Source organism: Chrysemys picta, chromosome 2 (assembly GCF_011386835.1).
Source record: "Chrysemys picta bellii isolate R12L10 chromosome 2, ASM1138683v2, whole genome shotgun sequence".
NCBI lineage: Eukaryota > Metazoa > Chordata > Testudines > Emydidae > Chrysemys > Chrysemys picta.
Genome location: NC_088792.1, coordinates 167,851,770 through 167,879,000, shown reverse-complemented (window position 1 = coordinate 167,879,000; position 27,231 = coordinate 167,851,770). Strand labels below are relative to the sequence as shown.

At 41.5% G+C, this 27,231-nt stretch overlaps 1 protein-coding gene across 2 annotated transcripts in view; it reads right to left on the bottom strand.

The window, feature by feature from the left end:
* Window positions 1–27,231, bottom strand: part of LOC101939056 (cadherin-6) — a 114,858-nt gene that overhangs the window by 53,927 nt on the left and 33,700 nt on the right. The window contains exons 1-2 of one of the 2 annotated variants that reach the window (XM_065584791.1): window positions 9,355–9,468; window positions 6,505–6,858 (exon numbers count right to left, since the gene is read on the bottom strand). In XM_065584791.1, coding sequence (XP_065440863.1) covers window positions 6,505–6,735 — 231 coding nt within the window. In that variant the 5' untranslated portion in view covers window positions 6,736–6,858; window positions 9,355–9,468. Of the gene's footprint in view, window positions 1–6,504; window positions 6,859–9,354; window positions 9,469–27,231 lie in introns of those variants that run through there. The other variant, XM_005286443.5, reaches the window with a different exon arrangement.

Below are 27,231 nucleotides of genomic sequence, written 5' to 3'. Positions count from 1 at the left end.
AACAAGGAGGATCAGATATAGTGAAGGATCTTCATTTCCTGCCCTGTCATTTTCTGAACCATATTTCCACCTGCCCCACCCTTTTTCTCATTATTCACTTTCTTAGCACAACTGGGACAGTCTGAAATTTGCAAACTGTTTCTAGATTCTTTGCCTAGGCCTCCAACCTCTCAATTGTCCCTTATTTCAAAAGTTCTCTCTATTCCACAGGAGCCGACAATGCAGAGAGCTTCCATCGACATGAGTAAATCTTTCAAAGAGAAATATACGTCAAAGGTGCGTACGTGTGTATGTGTACGATTCAATGTGGGAATGAAGGGCAGTTGGGAAAGTCAAATGGAACATAAAATATGAATGATGGAGAGGAAGAATAAAGGAAGTGCAGAAGTGTTCATGGCATTTGTTCTACCTCTGCTCAGCCTGTTGAAGCAAAACACAGGCACGCTAGCCTGAATAAAAGCATCAGCCGCAAGGAACTCCTAACTTCTAATCCTGGTTCTGCTGCTCATTTGTACCATGGTTGTAGGCAAGTCAGTTAGCCTCTCTGTGAATCAGTTTCCCTTTTGGAAAAAGGCTGATGGTAATACTTACTTCACAAGGGCATCATACATATTACTGTAATTAATGAACATTTGTACGCTGCTTTGAAAAGCACATAAAACCCTACGGGTGAGATTCTCACCAGGTAAAAAAGGTTAGAGAGGCATAAAGAGGCCTGAAAACCCCTGTATCCAGACATGGGAGGATTCCCCCAGTGGAGGCACAGGAGTAGACAGTCATGAGGCTGCATTCCAAGGATCCCACCTCCATCCTCCCTTGCAAGGACTGGCATAGGTGGTGTTCAGGGGCTGATGGTGGAAGGGATGTGTCATAGGCGGAGCCACAGCACTATGGAGATTCCAGGCAGCTCTGTGGCCCGTAAGGTAGCCCCAGGGAGGCTCCAAGTGCTGTCCAGGTTACATTGGGGGCCTTTCCATCTCCCGGAACAGCTCCCTCTTCCTGGGTTGAGAGTTCTGTGCTTCACCTCTGAGAGCCTTTTGTGTGTGCTCACAGTAATCATTGTTTTTCTTTTTAAATATGGCTTAAATGCCACTTGTAATGTGGTTTGGATACATCAGCTGTTGTGAACTTTGCCTCTCCTTCTAGTTCAGCAAATAAGTCTTGAGCTTCTGGAACTGGATCCTGATCCTTCTCCAATCAGAAGATGATGCTGGATGCTACAAAGTCCAGGAAAATGTTACACTTCCACCATTTTTGGAAACACACAGTTCGGGCAGCATATTTCTTTGGTGTGTGTAAGGATGAAATTCCCTGCTTTTGAAATTCTAACTGGCTTTCTGGGGATTATTGCAAAACATAATGGTCAGGTACAAGTCTTCAGGGGAACATGCTATTCCAATTGCCTCTGAAAGAGACACAAAGGTAAACTCATTGTAGTATCTCTCCTTCTTTCCTAGAGGTCCTTCCTATTACAGCCAAGGAGGCAGAAATTGACCTAAACAAAAAGATTCTTGTTTTGGCCAAAGTAATGCAATAGATTCTTTCTCCATTGTAAAACCACATAGTAGAGGAAAGAGTTTGACTTTATTTTTCTAGAAAAATAGAGTTGTCAGCAGAAGATGATTGTTTATGATGGGGGGTACAGGTAGTAACATCTAATAGCTTACAGGCAAACATGCTGCTTGAATTAGATGAACATCAATAAGACATAGTGATGATGAAAAGCAAGGCTAGAAGTTCTTTTGGGTGCCAGACTGCCAGAATGTGACAACACAGTTCTAGAATTGTCCTCCATGTTATCAAAAATCCAACCAGTCCTGGAAGCTATTCTTTGGTGGACAAATAAGGTTTAAGATTTGTGCAGATATTTCTTCAGTCAAAAAGAAGAGGCATCCTATTCCCTTATTGGACAACAACTTGCAAGTGCATGCTTTACCAAACCTACTTATCCTGCCAATGAATGGACATATGTTGCAGATGTTATTTTTGGTGGTCATCATGTAGCCCATGACACGGTCTTGTTAAAGGCATAAACCATATACAAATTGTACACAGTATCCATATGTTATCTCCATGCTCATCCTCTACTTCAGTCTTAACAAAGTATATTTCCATGACTGCACCCACACTCCAATTTCCCCCTGGAATTTAATGGAGCATTTCCCCTAATGCTACTAAGTCTCACTAAGGAGGTACATTTTTAAACCAACTCAGATTTACGCTGATTTATGCTTTAGGTTGTAAAGTGGCACTGGGCACATCTGTATTTTATGCCCACATACTACTTGTATTTTATTTTGGGACTGAGTCCCTGCCAAGTGTCATAATTCTTGAACCAGAAGAAAAGACATCTTCAGGTTAAAGTGTCATCCTACCCATCAATCACATTCCAGCATATAGCCACAGCTTGCAAGTTAGTCAGCAGCACAATGAATAATTCCAGCCCAGAACTTTTCTAAAAGTTCCTTCTGTGATTATGTCTAGGACTAATCTATAGTGGAGACTTTTGTTTTTTTAAGTCTTCATTTCTTGACTATACAGGAATGAAACACAGACGTGCAGTAACTGGATAACAAGAACTGTGGAGCTGAGCATACAGACACCACATACAAGCAACACCCACTGATGTCAATGGGAATTGGGTGTACTTAGCACTTGCAAAATTACAACCTGTGCGATATGAAAGTTTAGGAGGGCTCATTGTCAAGTGCTCAGCACACAAAACTGGGGCCCAACTTCAAAAAGAGCTCCGTGCTCTTTCAGGCGCCTAAATACAGAACATATTTTCAAAAGTATTTAGATTGTAAGCTCTTTGGGGCAGGGACAGTATGTTTGTACAATGCCTAGCACAAGGAGGTCCTGGTACATGCCTAGGGCTCCACAATACAAACCATAATAATAACCAGCACTAGGCAGCTGAAATTGTGACACTAACAGCCAGATTTTCACAAGAGCTCAGCATCCACCATTGGGGCAGGTTTTTAAAAGTGCTTAACTCCCACCTCGTCACCAAAACCTGCCCCTGATGGTGGATGCTGAGCTCTTGTGAAAATCTGGACCCAAACTAGTCTATAATGTCCTTCCTGCTCCCTGAGCCCTACTGTTCCCCTCTCTCACACTTAGACCTTTATCTTAAAAGTGAATTTACTGCTCCTCAATGATGGCGCATTGACAGACCCAGAGAATGAGGGGGAATCCATTCCTGACTCACTGAATTCAGTGGCAAAATCCCTGGGCAGGATTTCATCCTACGTATTTGATTGATTCATGGAATAGGCAAAGCATGGTTAGAGGCAGTTCATACTTCCTCCTACCTATCTCATATGTCTTTGCATGTTCTTGGAAGGACCACCTCTGTGTTCCTTTCCAAAAGCAGCCCCGGCCAGTTAGCAGCTAGAGATAAATTAAGGTCTTCCAGTTTCCCTTGACCTCTCCTCCACTGGACCCAGATGGGCCTACCCGGGATAGAGGGCTCAGTAACAGCAGCTGGGAGGAGGCTTCACAGCCTCCTGGTAAAATCAACTCTGAAATTTGGAGTCTGGATATATTTTCCCCATGTTTGTTGTGTTACCATTGGGGATTGGGTTTCCCTTCATCTTGCCCCTCTCCTACCACCTCCACCTTTAGCTACCCAGCCTCACTCTCAATATTCTTTCCCCTTTCTGACTCCTTCCTCTGTTTTTCTCTTTTACTTCAAGATTCCTTTCCCCTCTCCCACTTCAATCCCAAGTGATCCCCGCCCTTTTGCCCACAAAACCACTCTCCTCCTATAATGATGATCTTGTAGCATATACAGATAAATGAAGGGGCAGAGGTGTGGAATCTTTAATGTAGACAGCTTTTCTCCTAGCTTTTTATTCAGGTGTTTGAGTTAAATAGAGGTTAAACAAAAAAGAGGTTTTCAAATAATCTGAGTAAAACCATTTTTTCCTCCCAGTTAAATCAGTTTTCATGTGTCTGATGTCTCTTATGTCAAAGTCCAACCAGTTCCCCAGCCATCTGTAGTTACCCAGAAATACAGAGTAGACACAATAGAATTTCTAACATAAAATACGAGCCAAATTCTCCCCTATTACACACACTGTGTGATTGTTGTCTTTATACAGCATAAAGAAGCAAAACATTTTACCCTATTTTTTTTCACCTTTGCAGGTCACCAGTTAAGGCTCACACCCTTTGAGATAAAATATGCTAAATAAAAATAAGTTTGTTAATCTTCATTTATCCACACCAGTCAAATTTAATTGTTCACTAAAACTGCCTGGTTACCTTGTCTGTAGCCATTCAGCTATTTCTATCCTTTACCCTTACTCAAACACACAACTATGTCTGATAACAAATGGCTGCTCTTTCATGCCTCTTGGCTAATTGTTCAACGACAAGGGTGTGAGCAGCTCTGGCACTCAAAGGATGTGTGAAAGGCCACTTCTGAACAGCCCAGGGACACGGAATCAATGACATTTATATATCATGTGTCATTTCCATGCTTTGCCACAGTAAGTATAGTAAATTGCCAGTTCCAGACAGAAAAGTAACTCTAAAAATAACATTCTGGCCCTCCACATTTATTCTCTCTCAGTGACTCCACATCAGACTCGCTTGGTTTATGGGTCCAAAGAGGCTTTTTTTGTGACTGCCACTCTGCAAACTCATCCTGCAGTCCTATTCTTTCCCCGTACAGGATGGAAGTCAATGACATTTACCTGAATTCTACACTGGGGAGAAGAGGGCTATTGGGATTTGTGTGGGCTTGATATCAGAACTTACAGTTCAAAGGGCAGTATATAGAACCTGCCCCTGCTCTATCCACATATACAATGTGCATTTATATAGATAGGTTTCTTCCACAACCTTATGACTCTATTAACAAAAAAGCTTAACGTTTCCCTTGGATTTTTCTTTTGTTCTTGTCCCCTTTCTCATCTTTAGTCTTTTCAGTTTTTGTTCTGTCTATGGGTAACTTCTCTTTCCCAACTCTAAATTTTTGTACCATTTGTTTGCTCCCCCTGTCTTCATCTCTAACTTCCTTCTCATTCTCTCTCCTCTTGATTCCTTCTTCCTCCTTTCTTCCTAGCTCTCCTCTATCCTGGCTTCTTTATCTCCCCCCCCCCCCGACCACTCACTCCATTTGGCTGACTCCTATATAGCCTAGTTGGGAGCACTTTTCATGAATGCTGATTATCCTAGTTGGAGCAATACTGCAGCAGGTGAATAGATCTTCCTTTACTAGAATCATGACTTTCAGCTGGTTGTGGGATGTCTTTTCCACCTCTGGCTGAACAGCTGATCAACAAGCATCAGGAGCAGGCACTTACTCTGATGGGAATGATCTAAGCTCTGAGGAGGGAGATCAAAATACAAGCCCCCACGGTCTGCTGACTTGTCAAGGATTCCTGAGAGGAAGCTAGACCAGGTACAGCCCCACCTTGGATCAGAAAATGAAACGGTGTTCTTTCTGCCTCATTTATCATTAGCTTTTGCATTCAGGACTTAGCTGGCAATTTTATAGATTCTATATTGCTGTAGGCACCATCAATCGTGCTCTTCCATAACTGGGTTAGCTCTATAGTCTCAGTGAAGGGAGCAGATGTGACTCTACGGCACACGGGGAGCAGATATAGTCAGGAAGGAGGGGCTAACTATCACCATACTTTGATGACAGAAAACGTTTTAATTGTTTTGTTGCTTCCTCACGTGCCGAGCTTGTCGTGTCAAATGCTCTTCCAGCAGTGCCCTACATACCGCGTGTGCCACAGCAAGTCATTGAGATTTCAGTGGAGCTTCCCAACACCGTAAGAAAATGGCAGCAGCAGAGAAGCTGAAGTGGGGAATGAGCAGTGAAAGAGTTACTTTTTGACAAGTGGAAAGAACTCTTGTCAAAATAAGGGCACTTCAAGGGTGCAGTGCTCTCTAGTTTGAGCCTCTTTATTTATAATCTTGACACAGGTGTTGGCTCACTTCACAGAGACCGCACATACATTCATTATACATATAGTTAAAATATCTTGGACCAGATACTCATTTGGTGTACATTGGTATAACTCCATTAAAGTCAATGGAGAGATGGCAGATTACATCAGCTGAGAATCTGGCCCAGAATTTCCTAATACAAATGCTTTGCATTCCTTATTTTAAGGCAAAAAAAAAAAAAAAAAAAAAAAAGAGCTCTAGAATAAACATATATGAATGGCTGTGGGCCTAATTTGTGAGATCGGAGCATTTTCATTTCTCGGTATTGTTTTTAGGGTAGCTCAACTTCACGTTGCAATCGTCTCACCTGAACTGCTCTAATAAATTTGTTAGTCTCTAAGGTGCCACAAGTACTCCTGTTCTTTTTGCGGATACAGACTAACACGGCTGCTACTGTGAAACCCATCATAACAAAGTGATCAGAGAAGAAGCAGCACCTGGAAATGTACCGTGCATCATTCCTGCCCATTCACAACAACTGGCTTCCTAAAACTTTCAAAAATCAGAACATAATTTTGTATAAAAGACTCCTACCTTTCCAACATATTGATAATCAGAGCCTGTGTATTCCTCCAAGAGAAAGAACTGATTCCACATCCAGCTCCTTTTGGAACGAGTAAACTCCTTCCTGTTATTTCCAGACAGTTCCAAAACCTTTTCCTTTTCCGGAAAGCCCCTAGTCCTTTTGGATAATGGAGATGAAAAACTTTGGTGAGGCTGACCAACCCAGAACAGCAGCCAGAAGCAATGGTAAGTTATCATCATGACAGCACAAACAGGTCTACGCAGTGATTTCTTTCTTGGCCTCAAAGCAATCTACTTTACTGCACAGAATCCAGGTTCATTCCTTCTTCCTTTTTTAATGTTCTTTGCAGTCTCAAAGGATCTCTGGAAGGAAAAATGACAACATATCAAGCATTTGCAGAGGTACTTAACATTCAGAGCTAGAGCAAATAAGCCAAAAAGGTAGATCGGTAATTGTAATTGCTGAAAAGCTCTAAGCTGCTTTCAGTTCTAAAATGCTGCAAGTGGTCCTTCAAATAAACCAAATGTAATATCTGAGCTGAGTAGGAGGAAGCCGCTCTGCTACTTATTTTCTCTCTTTCTTCCATTACTTAAAAATACTAGTTTGGGGTTATTGTCTTGATGAGCTGACGTGGGTTACTTCACTGTCTCTTTCATGTCTGGATTTCAGGATTCAGCTGATTTTGGTGGTCTTGGTCAGATCACACAGCATGTGAGATGTACTGGTTACATCACAAAATATACTACTGGAAGGGGTACAGAAACCGTGGTGATGGATGTGTTTGAAGAACCTGATTAGGATAGAATTACTATATTAGAGGTGAAATCCCGGTCACATTAAAGTCAATGGGAGCCATTCACTTCAGTTGTGCCAGATTTCACCCCAGGGCGCCAGACCAGGTGAAAAGGTTAGTTGGATAAGTTGGCACAGTTGTCAATCTCTCCTGAGTACTAGACATGTGTGAAACTCAGTGATTTTGCTTTTCAGGGCATTTGCTGAATATTTTGATTTACCAGGTATTTAATTGCCTAAGTTTCATTTTGAGTTTTAGGTCCAAACTAGAGCTAGTTAAATAGTTAAATACCTATATCTATCTATGAATAAAAGCATGGAGATGGTTCACTATGATTGTGGTATTATCCTTGTTATTCCTTAGTTGGCCACCCACTGAGTAGTTGTGAAAATTATCACAAACCCTACAAAGTTCATGAATTTCAGCATGAATAAATACGTGTTCCCCAAAAATGTGTTCCACAAGTTTGTTATTTGCAATTTGCCTTTTTTATTTTTTTAAAAGTTTCAGACCATCCAATCCGGGAGCAGAAATGATATTGTGTGACATGAGTAATGAACAGGGAACATTTAGGAATACTGAACACAAATGAGAAAGACCTTTCCTACAAAATGTTTTTTGTAGTGCCTAATTTGCCTAGTTCGAGCCCAAACAAATCCTGAACAAAATGTGGATGAAATGGCTGAGTTTCACAAAGAAACTGCAATAATTTATTTTGTTCAGTCTCAATACAAAACCACAAATCATTCTGAGTTTGCTTAAAATTCAGTGTATCATCTCTCAAAATGTTTGCAAAGAAAGGTTTTTATGATGATGGTTCAATATTGTATCAAAATCTAAAACAAGGAGAGAATAAGGATTTGGGGTTTTGTTGTAAATATTTCACAAAGCTCTATTCAGGAAATGACATCTATTAAGGATCAGATGCTGCCCTGAATTGAAGTCTCTTTGCTTCCAAAAATGTAAGTCAGGCAGAATTTGGTCCTTGAGATGCAGTAACTGAGTTGGATGGGAAACCATGCACTATGTTTGGTGTTAGCCACTGTTTTCAGTCTGTCACTATTCTATAAACTTCACAAAATAACCCCAAACCTCTTACATTTCTTTTTGATTAAACCCTTTTCTATATATATATATATATATATAAATAAAATACCATTTAGCTATTTTAGAGGAATATCTGGTAATGGAGCAAGCCTGTTTAAAATAATGCCCTTTTACTGCTCTGCAAGGTAACATACAATAAATAGTTAACCTGTGAAAAGTCTGTGTTGTGCTAAGACATTTTTAACAGGAGGAATGAAAAGGGAATGTTTGATACTGAGACGCAGTGTCTAGTCCCCTCTTGATGCATAGGGGATTTTTGCATTTAACTCTCATTAACATTCATTAGACAAACAGGAACACTTCAGCCCTGCTGTCCATGGGAATTGTCTACTTAGGCCTGGGCTGAATTTGCCCCATCAATCACAGATGTAGCAATCAGAAAACATACCTGCTGAACATATGTACCCTCTCTCCAATTGCAAAGAGAGATGTCCCACTGATTGGAGGAATAGACAGTGAGAAAGAGAAATAATCATGTGTCTTAAGTTCTGGAATGTAAGGCATTTGAATGTATAATGGTAAGTGCAATACTAATATAAATACCGAGGCAGGAAGCTAGGCAGACAGACAGAGACTGAAACTGGTATAACTTATACCTTCTTCCAGTCCGCACAATGTGTATGTTACACCACCTTAAATGCCCTCTAGACTCACTTTAGATATATCTATGCTGCCGCTGAAGGTGTGATTGCAGCTCAGGTACCTTTAATCTACCTAGAATGGCTAAAATAGCAGAGAAGACATGGCAGCACGGGCTTCAGTGCATACTAAGATTGCAAGTATGTTCCCAGCATTCTGGGTGGGCCTGTATAGCCTGTGCTTAAGCCTTGGCCACCACAGTGTCACTCCTATTTTTAGGTGCACTAGCTAGATTAAAGCTGGTGTTAGTATGCCTACCTGAGCTATAATCACCCCATTGACTGCAGTGCAGATATACCCTAAGACTCCCCCTACTCACCACTGTTCCAATGTACACTCCTACTCATGCACGACCTCTGAGTTTGGTCCATTTCTCCGGTGTGGTATGAGATAGAATATTCCATCTCCCACGGCATTTGCAATTCTCATTTTCTGGTCAGGAGTCTTCCTGGCAGCAAGCTTTAGAGTGCGATTGCAAATTCCACAGGTGAGTTAATTAGTACCGTGGCTGTTTGCAGCTCTGGCAAGCATGCTTGTCATGATATTTGCTCCGAGTGCAGATGTAAAATGACTGATGATAAGTTAGATCTGGCTGTGTGCACATGGGTCCCCTTAGTGGGGAGGAAGGGTCTGAGATATGGAGCACAGCATATGAGTAAACCTATTATTTAGCCATTAGTGCAGTCTGGATGTGCCACTGGGGCACAGGATAGTGGAAATCATCATTTTGTCAGGCATCCCCATCATTCTTTTCATTACCCCTGTGGACAAATCCTGCAGAGGGGCATTATCTCCATGCTCCTGTACATAACACTTCCTCAGCAGTGCTGGCAGGGGCAGAACAACATGGACAGGGCTCACACCAGCCATTTAAAGGAACAGTCCTCGGTCAATTGCCAGGAAACAATTATTCCTGAGGGGGAGTTTTCTGCACTTGAAGCCAGTTATATTTCACAGCTGTGATGTCATGGGAGAGGTTTTATAGCAGCTCTTGGTGAAATATAGCTTGTGAGGATGATATCACAGCTGTGAAATACAGCTTTTTATTTTTCCCAGCTGAGATGTGCCAGAAATGCTGCAGTAAGGGTATGATCCTGAAAGGATCTATCTAGCTATCTATACTTTGTATATCTCAGCCCCTATTGACTTCTGTATTAGTGGCAAGTACTCAGCAGTACCTTTAGAATCAGGCCTCACACGTGGAATCTATTTAAGTAACTTAAATCCAGAGGCTTTTTGCCCTAGAGAAGCTATAGTTTCAGATTTATCAGGTGCTAGTGCTCTCTTACAGACCAGGTCATAGTGATGTAACTCGCTAAGTAACTGAAGTAAGATGTGATCATTCTCTGTTCTCTATGCTGCACTTTTAAATACAGATGAGTATCAATGCTGGTGGTTGTGAGGCAGCTGACATTTTGTCTTTCAGTTCCAATGCAGAATGTTCCAGTCACTGTATTCTGACTTTCTTTTCCTCATGAGATTTTATAGTTATACTTACTTTTGTTTATTGTTTCTTTAATCCAAAAATCAGTCATTCAAGCAGAAAAATATTTTGCTTTGTGGGTGTTGTAAGAAAATATAAGTCACATGATCCTTTCTCTGTTTTCCTTATTTTTTTTTCAAAATAATACAAAAACAGACAACAAAACAATAAGCAAGACATTTAAAGTGACCCTTTCTCAACCTCCAGCTGATCAGGTGTTTGGGAACTCAGTGTATTAATTAGCTAAAATATTAGTGCAGAACTATCTGATATGACTATCTGAAACAACTGGATTTGCTCTGTGAGAACAAATGTATAGTAAGTGAAGCTGGGATTTTCATAGGTGCCTTAAAGGAGGTAGGTGCCTAAACCCTGAAAATCCAGAAATCTAAAAATTGGTGGGAGCACTCTCATGAATGCAGTGTCACTGCACATGGAGTACAGTCTTCAGAGAGACTACGCACACACTTAAAGTTAAGCACATGCGTAACATGTAGGATCGAAACCTTAGACAATTACTTAATTGCTAAAAATGCCAACTTAATTAAAAAAAAGAGACTAAGTCTCTAAGGTGCCACAAGTACTCCTGTTCTTTTTGCGGATACAGACTAACACGGCTGCTACTCTGAAACTTAATTCAAAATTACCTCTCCCTAATGATATTCATAAACAATCTTTTAATTTACACGCATACCAATACATCAACTGTGAAACCTTACATATATAGATAATGTCTTTAAACTACCTATGCTATAGATCAGGGGTCAGCAACCTTTCAGAAGTGGTGTGCCGAGTCTTCATTTATTCATTCTAATTTAAGGTTTTGCGTGCCAGTAATACATTTTAATGTTTTTAGAAGGCCTCTCTGTCTAAGTCTATAATATATAACTAAACTATTGTTGTATGTAAAGTAAATAAGGTTTTTAAAATGTTTAAGAATCTTCATTTAAAATTAAACTAAAATGCAGAGCCCCCCGGACCGGTGGCCAGGACCCGGGCAGTGTGAGTGCCACTGAAAATCAGCTCATGTGGCGCCTTCGGCACGCGTGCCATAGGTTGCCTACCCCTGCTATAGATATATGCACATATTTACATACTTCCTAGGAAGTATTTAATTAATGGAGCCATCACCTAATGAAAGAAAGTATATGCACCGGAGTCACTGGCATTCATCATGGATAGCTGGCATGGGAATGGATTCCTCAGCTCAGACTTTCAGTGGCTGGTTCTGAAGATAACAAGTTCAGCTTGTTTCAGCAGGTTTCATCTCAGGTGGTATTTACAGCTGTGTTAAAGGAGATTGAAACATGGAGTGGAGTTCTCACCAGACCAGTCTGGTGCTCCTCCCATCTCCCCTTTGCTTTAACCACAGCTGACTGAGTGGTCGCCCTTAAACAGGACTTCGGAAGGAGTAGGCTTTATGAGTTCCTTATTCATTTTTTCCACACCATTCAGATGTCTGTAAAATCATGAATGGTCTGGAGAAAGTGAGTAAGGAAGTGTTATTTACCCCTTCACATAACACAAGAATCAGAGGTCACCTGATGAAATTAGTAGACAGTAGGTTTAAAACAACCATGAGGAAATACTTCTTTATACAGTGCATAATCTGTGGAAATTGTTGCGAGGGGCCCAAAGTGTAATGATTCAATAAAGAAACTGGTAAATTCATGGAGGATAGAGGAATCAATGGCTATTAGGCAAGATTGTCAGGATGCAAACCCATGCTCTGGGTGTCCCTAAACCAGGGGTTCTCACAACAAATTTTTGGTGGCCTCAGAGTGCAGCCACCAACTCTTGCTAGTGACCACTCTGACAATTTTTCCTAAAATACCTAATTACATTTGTTTTTCCTAAACAAGTAGCACATATATTGTTCAAATCATTGTAATTTCTTTATGTAGGATTGTGGGTTTTTTTTGCAAACTTAAAAATAAAGTACAGTTGTCTCTATTCTTTACTGGACCAAAACAGAATAGAAACACAAATAAGGTGCTTCGCATGTTCTTGTCTTTTGTTTTTGCTTCTTTCACTTTTTGGTTGCTCTCTCTTTAGTAGATTTGCTAACTAGTAAGTCTGCTGCTGTGAAAAGTGATATTTGTATGTTTGTTAATATCTCTTTTCACAGAAGCCGACTTGCTAGCTAGTGGGGAGGCAATGAAAAGCTATATTAACAAACATACAAATATCACTTTTCACAGTAGATTTACTCAATCCCGGCAAGCTGAGGGACAAATTAAACCATAGATGGGGAGGTGGGTAGGGAGGCAGCAAGGGCCAGGGGCAAGGGGGGTGGGCGGGTGGCGAGCCCTGGGCCGGAACCCGAAATCCAAAGCCCTGCAGCCAGGGAGCCTGCCACTGCACAGCCAAAGCCCGGGCCATAGGACACAGTGGGGGCCAAGGACAATGTGGGGTAGGGTGAGCCTGGAGCTGGAGCCCAAAGCCCCATGGCTGGAGCCTGATACCCGCTACCATGTGGCCAGAGCCTGCCGCCCATCACCCAGGGCAGAAGCTGGAAGCCTGAGGTGGGAAACTCAAACTGGATTGCCTGCTCCTCCAGCATTTGTGGCTCCAGAGTTGGAACACGGCCCAACCTCTGCTGGCGGCCCTGGGGAGGGGCTGCTTCCCCCCCCCACATCACTGCCTAGTAGGCTGTGGCCGCAAGAAAAGCCCCTGGTGGCTGCATGTGGACACGGTGGCTGCATTTGAGAAATGCTGCCCTAAACCTACAACTGCTAGAAGCTGGGACTGGACAAAAGGGGATGGATCACTCGATAATTGCCCTGTTTTGTTCATTTCCTTTGAAGCATCTGGCACCAGTTACTGTCAGAAGACAGGATACTGGGCTAGATGGACCATCAGTCTGACTCAGTATGGCTATTCTTTTGAGCTGTTCAGTGTTACCGCATCCCAGGTCCTTTTAGCTTGGCCATTAATCCTTCCATATCCCAAGCTCCCATGATTCTCACTCTCTCTCTCTCAGATACTTTGGCTTGATGATGATTTGGCTTTGAAATTCAGGAAGCAATGCCCTGGTGTTTTGGACTTGCAAGTAATATTTTGGTGTTTGCTTCTCTGTTACTTCCCCCAATGGCATCTCCTTCATGGTCCCTTGACAAATTGACATTGGGCCCAGTTTGGAGACATTTGATACAGGCCAATAGGAATCTAGATATGGCTATTTCCCAGAAAAACACAGAATCTCCCAGATTAGCAGGACAGGTCAGCACTTCTAAGTGTGTCAGCAACCATCAGCATTCTAAAGCTTCTGGAGCCAGATGTGACCCCCCTCTTTAGACGCTTGCTGACCTCGCCATTCGTGACCACATATTCATATAGATTGTGCATATGTGTGTGTGTATGTTCGCGTGCACGCAAACACACACATACACAACTGGTCACAAGTCTGGGTCCAACACAGCAAACATGTCCATTATGAGTCTGTACCTAAGCAATTTTAATAGAGACTCTTGCAGCAGTTTCACTTCCGCATTTCACATGACAGCTTATTCCCCTCTAACCGCTTCTTCACTGTCCCAAAACTGGGTCCAAGCCATACACATTAAATCTATGATACACATTCATTAATCCCTATTAATGATTAATGTTATTCATATTCCCAGCAATTGGTGAACCCCAATTGTTCTCATAGTAGAAAAGCAAATGGGTAGAACGCTTGGCATGCTGCCGTGGAGTGTAAGTTGGGGAGCAGTACACAGGGCATTGATATAAATGTGCTGTTGGAGTACTGTAGAGTGGGTTTGAATCCACCCTTGAATTAATAGTTTTTCTTTTTTAGATTTTGTTTTTTGAGTGAAACAAATGGAAACATATCCCCGTTATTTCAATCAGCAGGGCCATTGCTCAGCCTTTGTTAGGAAAAAAATGCTGGCATTCTGCTCTGGCTGTTTAATTCAAGAAGTAAATGCTCCGTATATGTGTCTGTGTGCAGGTCTGTCTGACCCCACCATCCCTGTTGCAAGAATGAGGCAAATCGCCCCCATGCATCAATGACAGCTGCATCACCTGGAGAAGACAGCAACCTGCCATCCACTGCCCTCCCGCTGGGTTCTACCAGGGCAACTTTAATTTATATCTGAGACCTCATAGGAGATGCACAGTAGGATACTGCACTGGGGATAACCTGAATTAGCACATCTACTAGGTGCCCTGGCCATGCCCCTTTTCTAGCCAATACCAATTTGCGGAGCAGGGGTTCTGGGTATTTAGCAAAACTGGGTCATTTGGGTGAGGAAAATCCACCACATTCCTGGGTTACACCAGCAGAAGGTGATGTAATCAAAGTTTGAATATAACGTATGCTATTTATATATCTTGATAAATCTTGTGGGGCACATCCTTAGCTGGTATAAACTGATGTAGGATGATTTATACCAGTTGAGGATTTGGTCCTATACTTGCTCAGATGTATAAGTCCAGTTCTTATAAGGCCATAAGAAAGGGACAGTGCCCTTCAGTGATCAGAGCCCTAACCAGTTCAGGACGCACAAATATATAGAAAACCACTTAGAAGTTGCACATGCACACAATTACCTATTTCTACTAAAACCAACTTCAGATACAAAGAAAAGGCCTCAACAGAACTACTCCTTTATGAGAGAGAAAGGGGTGAAGCAGCAATCACTGAAGCAAAAGGGAGGTATTGCAGCTCTTCTGAGAAAATGGAGGTCTCCAAATATGTGATTTTCATGTGTATTAAAGAATTCTTTGATAGGTAGTTTGGGTAATGGCTAAATTTCAGTTGTTCAGGTGCTCTTGCAGACTTGTCCATAAAGGACTTGGACTTAAATGGCAGTGGTTGAGTTTTAGCCCACTTTAGAACTTATGAGCTGTTAGATCTGAAAGGCGCCACCTGATAATGTTCTTGTGTGAATTAGCTTTTACAGCTCTGAAACCCAAATGCCTTTTCCTTTCATTCTCTATCCTTTGTAAATAACAACCACAAATAAGGAAAGCATCATTTTCTTTTAGAGAACAGATATCTTGTTGAAAGTTTAATCTTTGCAATGTTCACCTATGTTATGAGACCTTGGTAATACAAATCCCTATGATGTAGTGTCAGGTTTATTCCAGATACACACTGAAATCATGACACAGGACAGGGCTAAGAGAGAATGAAAACCCAAAAGTGATAGGTGCATTGTCAAGACCTTGAACACACAATGTCATTGCAGCCATCAATGGTTGTCTTTCAAAGGAATTTTTTTACTCAGTTCACTCAGCAGGAAGAAGGTACAGAACTGCTATGAAAATAAATCAATGCACCAGAACAACAACAGCCCCATATCCTTCCTCAGGATCTGCTAGCCTGGATTTCCTGACCCGAGGAGAAGTCCTGTTGACTTAACGCTAGTGATCCTGAACACATGCTAGAGCTCCTCTAGGCCTAATGCGAAAACACACGTAAAAAAAAAAAAACAGTGAGAAAAATAAAAACAAGTTTCCTTGGTAATTGTTGGGGTGGGAGGGTGGGGAGACAATCACATGACCAGGAAATCTTTGGATATGAGAACATGAAGTGGTTCATAAGTGGATCAAATGGTGATGGTGCTCTTAAAATATTTTCAACATTCCAATTGGCTTTTAAATAATGTTATTATTCATAATATTTTATTTTGTTTCTAAAGATCCCATTGTGTGAGGCATGGTACATACACATCATGATACACAGTGTCTGCCCTGAGAAGCCTACAATCTAAGTAGACAAGATAGACAGAGGAAATGTTATTCCCATTGTACAAAAGGGAAACTGAGGCAGAGTCATTAAGTGACTTGCCCAAGGTCAAACAAGAATGTCTGAGGCAGAAAAGGGATTTGAACCTGAGTCACCACCCACTACTTTAATCATAAAGCAATTGTTGTTCCTAAGAAACAGTGTGCCATCCAAGACATAATATTTGTGTTTAGTCAATGCAATTCTACTTGACTGCATGTGCTAGGCAAGATTCTGTCTGCATACTGGAGGGCAGTGTTGTAGGGTCCCCAGGAGGAGTTAATGAGATGCTTGGATATGCAGACCAGAGCAGTAGCTCCACCACCTTATGGGGAGTATAGTGTGCTAATTCATTCTGTATACCGGTCAGTGAAGGGGGGCGGGGGCACAGACTATGGCACTTCCCAACTATCACCTGATCCCATCCTGCTTCCTGTCAGAGAGTTAGCTCTGCATAGCTTTAGCAGGAAGAAGGAGCTGGATTTACCAAAGGATTTTTGCCAAACCCTGTGCAGCAGAGCCAAACTCTTGTGCAATCCATGTCACACCATTGTGCCCTTGCACCAGGAACTACCAGAATCTGTCCTACTAATGTTAGCAGTGTTGTCTGATGCAATGTTTCCTAAATGCATCATAAACTAAAATAGAGACTGTTATGTGACTAATATGTAAAAAAGAGGAATCCTTTAAATAACATTAGCCTGTCCTTTGATAGAGAGTAGGCTAAAAGAGTATAGGAATCAACTATGTTGAATGGAAAAACAAATCAGTAGTACTTATAGAACTGGATATATCTAGTGCGTGTGTCTTTTATCTTCAATCAATACCGCTAGTCAGACAGCAGCAGATGTGGGTGAAATAAGGTCTGGCTTTCAATTTGCAAAAGTTTTGCAGCAGGATGAAAAAAAGATCCTTGAAATGATATGAATGCTGCAGAAAAACAAACAAACCCATGCTGCATTTCATGAAAATTTGCAGCTTTGTCATCACTGTGTGAATAGTACACCCATTTTCAGACATGCAATAAACAACCACAGTACTTACATATCTCTTTTAGAGAGTTGACTTTTTCTCTCTCATTTCTTTGACAATATAGTGCAAAATCATTGAGTTGGCTTTAAAGAAGCAGGAGGTCCAGCCTGCCTCAGGACCTCTGGATACCTTGTGCTTCTATGTGATCTCTGGTGTCCTATGCCCCCCCAGCAACAGGTCCTGGCTAAGATTTCCAAAAGTGACAAGTGATTTTGTGTGCCTCAATTTTTAGGTGATGGACTTAGCCACCATAAAGGGACTTGATATTTGGAGAGTGCTCAGCTCCAATCTTCTGAAAATCAGGCCCTTTAAGGTCTTTCAAATTGGGGACCGAATGATTGAAACACCCCAAATCACGAGTCACTTTTGGAAATTTTGGCCTTTTGCAGATTCTCTGCTGAGCATTTCCAGCAGGACCAAGGAGACCTATAGGCAGCAGGTCTCCTCCATGTGCAAACTGGTCTTACAGTTGTTTCAACTGTTCCTTCTGAAGCAGCCTCAACATGTTAATGAAAACAAAGGCTAGAGCATCAGGTACATGTCTGACCAATAGAACACTAGGACAGAAGACAAGGTTCTTATTTCCATAGGAAGAAGAGATTTTCCTATCAAAGCCTAACTACTTTGACTCCAGTAGATATCTGGTTCACCAACATACAGACAAAAAAGTAGTTAAAAGTAACTTCTTTGATAAGAATATAGCAGCTGTAGTCCTTGAATGGCCATTTTGTATTTATCATCTTATGTTTGCATCCTTCTCTTTGCCAACTGGTAAGTACTCATTGTGTTTTTCTTTTCTTATTGTTAAGGGGAAATGGTACATTCTCTTAGTGATGTTTATTGAGCACAATAGGCAGAGGGAGCATGAGTCATCAAATTGGTGAAGAACAAGGATAGTCCTTCACGTTGGCTCAGTGCCTGATATGGCTTTCACTTTGTGGAGTCACTTACATCAGTGAAAATGGATTTAGAATGCTATCAAGTCAGATTACACCACCTACACCAGGAGTAGCATTTTGCACACACATTATTGAGGTGTAGGTGACCATACAATAGCACACAAGGAAAAATTAGGAAGGCCTCTTGAAAATTTAGCTCCATTGCAAATATAGTATTAAAAATTATAAGACCTACATTAGCAGTACTTCATTTATTAGTTCAAACACTCTTTATGAGATCAGGGCCTTATTTCTCTGACACCAGCACTAACTGGCTGTATTAGAAGGCTGTGGTTTTTGAGAAAGTCTCCTTACATTGCTCTAACAATGATATAGCTCCATGGAATGACCCCTAATGTAGACCAGCTGCTTCTGTTTTCTCTTTTTAACCACCATGTCCTGTAACCCAGCACAAGGTAGGGCTAGATCCCAGGGGGGTAAAAACACCTGTGGGTAATCTTCACTGGTGTGCCCACAATGGTGAGTGCAAATGAACCTGCAGCAGGGTTACAGATGGTGTGAAAGTTTCCTAAAAACCTCAGTGTAGGCAGCTCTAAATAGCAAATAGTAAGTGGGGATGAGCCAGGCACATTGTTCATAGAGATTGACTACATACAATCCAGTTCAACCAAGTGTGTTCTAGGGGTCTAAACACAGCAATTAAAGCCAGGAAGTATTAAGCTCTAGTGGAAGTTTACATTATAATTCTCTTGGAAACTTTGGTCAAGTTACTTAACCCTGCTGTGTCAGTTTCTAAATCCGTTGATAATGACTTACCTGCCTACTGGAAGTGTTGTGAAGAGTGATTGATTAATGTTTCTGAAGCTCTTTAAAGGTAAGTGTGAAGTATTATTTAATGTAATACTTGTATATTTGCTTTCCAAAGTACTTATTACTTTATCTTTTTAGGTATTTATTTCATATTTGTTAAAGTTTGGAAATCTACAGAAGAATAAGAACAACATTACTCCTTGGCAAATAACCTTTTGAGGTGAAATAAGCAGCATTATTAAATGCTAGTACATTTAGAAATACTGAGAAAATCTAATACAATGTGTGGTTTCTCTCTTTCTCTGTGTGGGTGGCTTTGTGTAGTTATACACATATAGACAAAAACATAGGAAAGGTTACTTGACCTAGGTAATTAATTCTGTATGCTTGTATCTGTAATCAGATAGTGGTTCTCTACCGGGGGGGGGTGTATCCCTGGGTGTACACAGAGGTCTTTTGAGGGTACATCAACTCATCTAGAAACTTGCCTCGTTTTACAACAGGCTACATAAAAAGCACTAGCAAAGTCAGTACAAACTAAGATTTCATACAGGAAAACATGAGAAAGTAAGCAATGTTTCAGTAATAGCGTGCTGTGACACTTTTTTGTATTTTTATGTCTGATTTTTGTAAGCAAGTAGCTTTTAAGTGAGGTGAAACTTGGGCGGTACACAAGACAAATCCGACACTGGAAAGGGGTACAGTAGACAGGCTGAGAACCACTGAGATTAGGCAGAGGATCGTGCCCTTTGAAGCCCAATGGAAAGTTCTTATTTGCTTTGATGCAGGACCAGGCCCTCGTTAACAGTTTGATTCTTCTTGGGACCAGGGTGGACTATCAGCTTCACGTTCCCTGTGTGGCAGCCCCCAGCAAGTTATCAATTGCCAGGCAGGTCAGGTGTTCCTCCTCCCACTGCCATGTGCTGCTCCTGGGAGCCTCCTACTTGCTGTGTAGGTGTGTGTGGGGGGAGAAGAGGGGTGCTGATATCAGGATATCCCGCTCTCCCGCTCCTGTACCTCAGCTCCACAGAGCAAGGGGGTGGGGGCACAACAGGGTTCAGGACAGAGGGAGCTTGCTGGCAGCGCTGCTATCTCAACTTGCTGATCTACTTAAAAAGGCAGTGTACTTAGAGTGAGGTCAGCGTACTTAAAGGGGCAATGTGTAAGAGAGAGAGAGACACACACACAGACACAGTGTGTGTCTCACTCTCACTCTCACTCTCTCTCACACACACACACACTGTGTGTCTCTGTCTCACACACGTATGCACCCCCCCCGGCACTTTGGAAAGTGGAGGGAATGGTGCACTCCACTGGGATAGCGTGGGTTCATCATCACATTCATTTTTGCAGGGAATATTTGCAGCAACTGCCATGTATCTATTGTGTCTCCTCCCTCCATTTGTGCTGCCTTGTAGAGTGTGCAACTACATTAACAATGTGTTAACCTTGAGGGCTCAGCTGAGTGCTAGTTCATCATTTAGCAGCAAGGCATTCCCTGGGAAATATCCTACTCTGTTCCACCCTCTGACTCCACCACTCAACCAAACTTCACAATCATCATTGCTGTATACGGTATTAACTTGTTTGTTTAAAACTTATACTGTGTGTGTGTGTGTATATATAAAATATAGTCTTTTGTCTAGCTAAAAAAAGGACTCCTGGTTGTTTTTCTAATATTACAGACATTATGCTAGATTCTGATCTCAGTTTTACTAGGCTGTAATCAGAATATTATTTGTTTTGTTTTCAGTAGCATCTGCAATATGTTTGGTGTGTACGCTCATTTGCAAATTTGGGGGCAGAGCAAAGAGAGAATAACTTCAGTGGAATTACTATGGATTTTTTCCTTGTGTAATTGAGACCAGAATCCAGCCCTGCCTCTTTAAATCTAATACACCAGACTCCCTGCTGAATGTTCTTGATGGGAAAAATTGAGTAGTATGGCAACTTTCTTAATGCTAAATAACTATGTGCACATCACATGCAGCAAACTGGGGATTAGGCACTTCCAAGACAAGCTCTACTCTTATGTTTCAGACATCTGAAGAAGCTTATCGTAAGTCCTCAAAGTACGTGATGCAAGTGGTTGCTCTCTGCTCAGGACTTAGAGGCACATTAGTCCATGTAAACTACCAAAGACTGGGAAATTGGCCTTCTTAGCTCAAGGGAGGGATGTTTTTGATTCTGAATTAATTCAGTAAAATAGACAGGGTGGCCAAGCAAGATCAAAGAAATTGCTGAAGCAGTTTGGAGGCCCAGAATAAAAGAAATTCTATTCCTGCATAACTGCACTCCAGTAAACAGAGCTTTTTATTCTTAAAGAACAACGACATTAATCTGGATGAGGAGGACTTTCTTCTGGATTAAGAAACTCTTTAGTGTAAAGGGTGTTCTGCTATAATGCACCAGTTTATAAAGTTGTCACTTGCAAAGCAAATCCTTAATCAAAGGGGAAACTAACTCATAATGTCATTTAATCCTACAAATAGTTTGCCATTAGAATCACAGGTGTAGCTAGCTCTCTAGAACAGTAACTCCATAAAAGCAATATAACTTGACCTACAAAGGTGTGTTTAATGGAATTCCATGCAGCTGCTCTTTTTCCCCCATAAAAGGGAAAACGCTGATCTGTCATTTTTCCCCCATTGTGACAGACTAACCTGTCTATCTTTAAAAATTCCAAATCTCTTTAATTGCATGAGCCAAACTGAAATTTCTGAGTTTCTCTTGAATGCTATTCACTCACACTAGAGTTCGTGTGAGAAATCCTGGCCTCACTGAAATCAATAAGAGTTTTGTCATTGACTTCGATGGAGCACAGACTTCACCACTAGTATTTTTATCGGGTATTGCTGCTTCTAGTAGCTTCCATTCTTTCCCCAGCATCAGAACTTAATATTTTTTCCCACATAGTAATTTTTTCCCTGTATTCGTAGAGGCAGACCAGTTAATAAAGAGATTTCCTAGAGAAAATGTGTAAGCCTTGTCAATTTGTTACTAATCTCTTACTGCATATATTTGCAATAAATTGGGGTTTGGGGGGAGTCTTAAAGGGTAAGGTCTAGCATGAAGCATAACAGAATTTGTTCTACTTAAAGTTAGAGAATGTAACACAATGAAGAGATTTCCCTTTGTGCTCAATGAGCAATTTATCAAGGAAATCTTTTATTAAGACTGTTTGGTGAGTGGGATGAAAAGGAGACAGCTAACTGACATGTACTCTTTCTAAAACAGTGGGATTTTTTGGGGGGGGGGGGGGAGAACTAGAACAATAAACAGACTGACAATTCAAGTTCAGAAATTTGGAAGATGTTCTTTGAGAGATTGTGACCAGATTAATTTCTGCCTCTTTCTATGCCAAGCTGTGAGTTCAATTCTGGGGTGTTTTTGTAGTCCAAGGTAACTGCACTGCAGCAGCAAACCCTGAAGGACGGGTGATCTATATATATATATATATATATATATATATATATATATATATATATATATATAATATTAAGTTCCGATGCAGGGGAAAGAATGGAAGCTACTAGAAGCAGCAATACCCGATAAAAATACTAGTGGTGAAGTCTGTGCTCCATCAAAGTCAATGACAAAACTCTTATTGACTTATATATATATATATATTTTTAATTGCCAAAATTTCAGTGAAATATTTTCATGGGGGGGATAATTGTGCTTTCTTTCCACACAACACTGCCCAGTGGGAATTATGGCTGAGTCAGCAAGAATGTCTCGTCGAGCTAGCCGTGTGTGCATGTTGCAGAAGCAGCTCCATCACCGATTGTCATGGGTGCAGCATAAACTCCTCAGACCTGACCAGCTTGCCAGCTGGGACACAGCCACATCCTGCTCCTCATCCCTTCCTAGTGGGTAGCCTTGGCAGCGGTACTAGTAAGGCGCAGAGCCTGAGTCCCAGTCTCTAACCAGCGGGGTGGTGAGACTCCTGGTGCCTCCTTTCTACCCCCTCATGCAGATGTACAGAGTCAGGCATAATTTGGACCATTGTGTTTGTGTTTTTTTTTTTTTTTTTTTTTCTGGATGACTTAAAGCTGCACTTGAAATCACTGTTTCACTCTCCCAGGGAAGAATAAATCTCATGGGGGTAGGATAAATATTTTCAGATTTATTTATTTTTAATAAAAAAGGTCTCTAACTGCTATCTGTAAATCTTACGCTAGCCGTAAACCTTTTATTTATAGGATTGATCTCCCCTTCCCACCCACCCCCACCAAACTGCACTAAACCTTAATGAAAAAATCTTTTAGAAAAAGATTGTAACTAATAAATAGTTGCAGGCACATTACTCTTTGCTATTGTTTCCCTTTCTTTGTTGGTGACTTTCTAGCGGACGATTGATTGGATCAGAGTTATCAGGCTTTATGGTCACATAATTAGACATGGGCTATATGCAGATTTCTCTAATTCAACAATACAAGGTGGCATAAAAGAAACATTCAGATTCAATGACTGCTGTAGATGTGCTCAGTAAAGGAAGAGATGTCACTACACAAATAACCTTTGCTAAGCTGCAGCGTGCGGGCGAAATCCTGCAATGTTTGCTTCACTGCCACAGTTTTCATTCTCTCTGCTGGTTGTGAATGAACACAAATTAAGGAGAAGATCCTGCTTCAAGATAATAGACCTCTACTGTACAAATATCTTAAAAGCGTAGTTAGCCTTAGGAATAAAGGACTGCTGCCTCTTTAAAAGTGTGTCTCTGTCTGATGAGAATCACAATAAAATGGTTTTGGATTTCTTTTAAAGCCTCAGATCCTGGAGACAAGTGATTATGTGACAATCTCAGCTTTCATTCAAGAAATAAAAAAGCCACTTTCTAGCTCACTGATCGCAGGGGAAAGCTTGAAAGTGTGACCTGAGGACATTCGAAAGTTTCAAAAAACAGAAGGCAATTAAAGAATTCAAAATGTCTTAAAAAATTCTCATGACTTTTAAAGCAAGTCTCATGATTTTTGGGGCCTGATGTTTTTGGGGGTGGTCCACACTATGTTTATGTGCGGGACTTCAGAGGAATTGATAAAAATGGAAGGGCAGAAGGAAGGAGCTGTGTGATGGACCATAATACGGGTGAGAAAGTTAGGAAAATTCAGCTGACCTCTAGAAGAACAATAGAAAAGAATATTTGCTAACTACCTACCCAAAAGGAGCAAAGGCAATTAAAGGGGGACACATGACAGATAGAGAAGAGTTACTATCATTCCTTCTGAGTTGAGAAAATAGCTTCCTAGAGAGATTGGTTTGCTTAACACTAGGATTCAAGAGTCCACTTTATTGTCACTCTGAAACTGCTCAGATGAAAAGGTTAAAGTGAATTGCTGGCACTGCAGTTGTGGGGGTTTTTTTTTGTTTTGTTTTTTAATTTATGACAACCTTCCCTTGCTCATGTGCACACAAACTCTCCGGTCCACCAGACACCTTCAGTCCAATGCTGGCTCCCTTATTTTTTCCTTTGCCCCTGTGATTACCATAGGTTTTGTTCCATCTGATCTTCTCCTTTCTGCTGCTCTACCCTCAGTCCTGTTCTCACTCTCACAAACCGCCCTCAATCCCAGGCTGTCTTCCGGATCTCTACACTGACTCCTCTCACCAACCATCTCCTCGACTCTGTGCTGTTTAAGGAGTCCCTCCTACTCCTTATTCTAAACCCAAGGAACGTTGTTGTGGTTCAAATGCTTAGGAGCTGGGCAGAATTTGAGGATCCATTCCAGACCTTTGCACCTGTTTATTTCTCTGAAAATGACAATTTTATGGAGGCCCTGCATGCCACAGAGCTCTGGCAAATGAGGTCACTGCAAGGAGTTTACATCCTTTAGATAAGTACTCTGGTGAAGTTTTGACATCCTTTGAAAAATCACCTTGGCAAGATCCATTTTAAATTGCTGCAAAAAGAAATGGACTTTCCACTACAGGTTTTGAGCTTGTTTTAATGCGCCTTTAAAGTAACAGTATTTTGGCTCCATGCCAACCATACTGAGGACAAATGGAACAGAATCTCTCTTGCCATATTAAACATTACACACTGGATTAAGGATAATTAAACAATGTTTGTTTTTTAAAGGGACATTTATGTCAAGAGCTTTTTCTACAGCTTTTGTGTTTGTCATACCATATAATTTCAGTAATAGTCTCTTAAAGGCAATGAAATATTTTGCAGTTTTGGCCCTGATCCTGCGGCTACTGAAATCAAATGGATTTTTCACCATTGACTTTGTTAGGAGCATGATTGGGCTCTTGAACAATTTTCACTTAACAATTATTCATTTTCCCCTTCCTACTTCTTCCTCCCACCTTTTATTTCTTATGGTGCACACACCACCTTGGCACTGGGTTGCAACAAATTCTCACCACTAGCTGAAATGGATGCAGCTTCATTTAAATCAATGGATTTGCATCTGCTGACACTATGTAGGTAAATCTAGCTCCTTTTTTCTCCCAAGCATAATTGATAATACAATTTGGCAGAGGTCTGGGAACAAGTTTTAGTAGTTAGTTTTCAACTCATCCTATCAAGAGCGAATACAGCAGGAAAAAAAAGTTATTGCATTAACTTGGCTAATTTGCATGGTTACTGCATGTCTTAATATGTTGATGACTGAGGGTAATAATACCTAGCTCTTATATAGCACTTTTCATCAGTAGGAAGTCAGTACAATTTTCCCCATTTTACCAGTGGGAAAACTGAGGCACGTGGAAGGAAGTGACTGGCCCAAGGTGACCGAGGCTAGGAGCGGAGAAGAGAGGCGTAGAATTGAAAAGTGATGCTTAAAGACTTGTATCAGCTGGTGCAACAAGTCTTGAGAGGGTCTGATTCAGGGTCTGAATTTGCTGACTTTGAACCATTGCCATCACAGGCCACATTGAACTCACCAAATAGCACTGACATCTACTACTGGAAGCTCCTGCACGCTTTTACTCCATGCAAAGTGTGTGTGTGAGAAACTAACATTTTCTGCACCTCTGCTCCCTGTTTTGCTCTTCTGCATCTCTTCGGGTGTGTGTGTGGGGGAAGAACCTCTGGTTCCTAGACTATCTTGCTTCCTCCTGGAGAGGGGGGAGATGTTCCTCATCTTTCTCTGCTAGATTATACTTCCTCTCAGGGAACATCAGTGACTTGTCTATACTTACGCGCTGGTTCGGCGGCAGGCAATCGAACTTCAGGGTTTGATTTATCGCGTCTTGTCTGGACGCGATAAATCAAACCCAGAAGTGCTCCCCGTCGACTCTGGTAATCCTGCTCAGCGTGAGGAGTACGCGGAGTCGACGGGGGAGCCTGCCTGCCGCGTCTGGACCGTGGTAAGTTCAAACTAAGGTACGTCGACTTCAGCTGAAGCTGAATTCACCTTGCCAAGGTGATTTTTCAAAGGATGTCAAAACTTCACCAGAGTACTTATCTAAAGGATGTAAACTCCTTGCAGTGACCTCATTTGCAACTCATGGGGGGTTAGTGTAGACCAGGCCTAAGACGTTCTCTTTTGTTCACTGTTGTCACTATTTATTATTTGTACTGCAGTAGCCCCAGTCATGGAATAGGACCCTGTTGTGCTCGGAGATGTACAAATACATCATAAAAAAACTAAGGGGCTTCATTGCATCTTGTGTTGCTAGGTATCAAGTTAACATTTTCATTTCTAATATATATTTCTTCTCTAATTTGGCTCTGCTTATCCAGCAGATTAGTTCTGTTTAAGGCTACAGCTACATTGCATGCCTTTTGTAGTAGCATGTAGGGTATGTCTATCTACGTTCAGCAGTGCAAAGCAAAGTCTTTCCTGCTGCAGAGAGAGGCTCCTGCTGCAGGGTGCTGCCAGCCAGAAGAAGGGGGCTCCTGGAGTCCTTTTCCTGACATGGATCCAGGCTGCTACTCCCACTCCTCTCTGCTTCCCCCCCCCCCCCAAACAGTTGATGGAGTGTGAATGGAGTTTTGGTTCCTCACCACTAGTGCACTAGCCAGCAAAACTGAACCAGCACAGAGGGGGAAGTAAGTTGTCCTAGGAAAAGAGCTGGTGTATCTTACATCCCTCATGCAGCATGCGGATCCAACTATCTGAGAATCTCTGTTCCTGTTCATGATTACCAGGTGTGGATTGTACAGTGCCAATCTAGCCCTTAATGTCTAATAATAAAATAAAAAGTCCAATTACTGCTAGATGATGGGTCCCATTAGAGGTTAATGGAGCAGTCTGATAAACAAGATGCGGCATTCTATATTCTCAT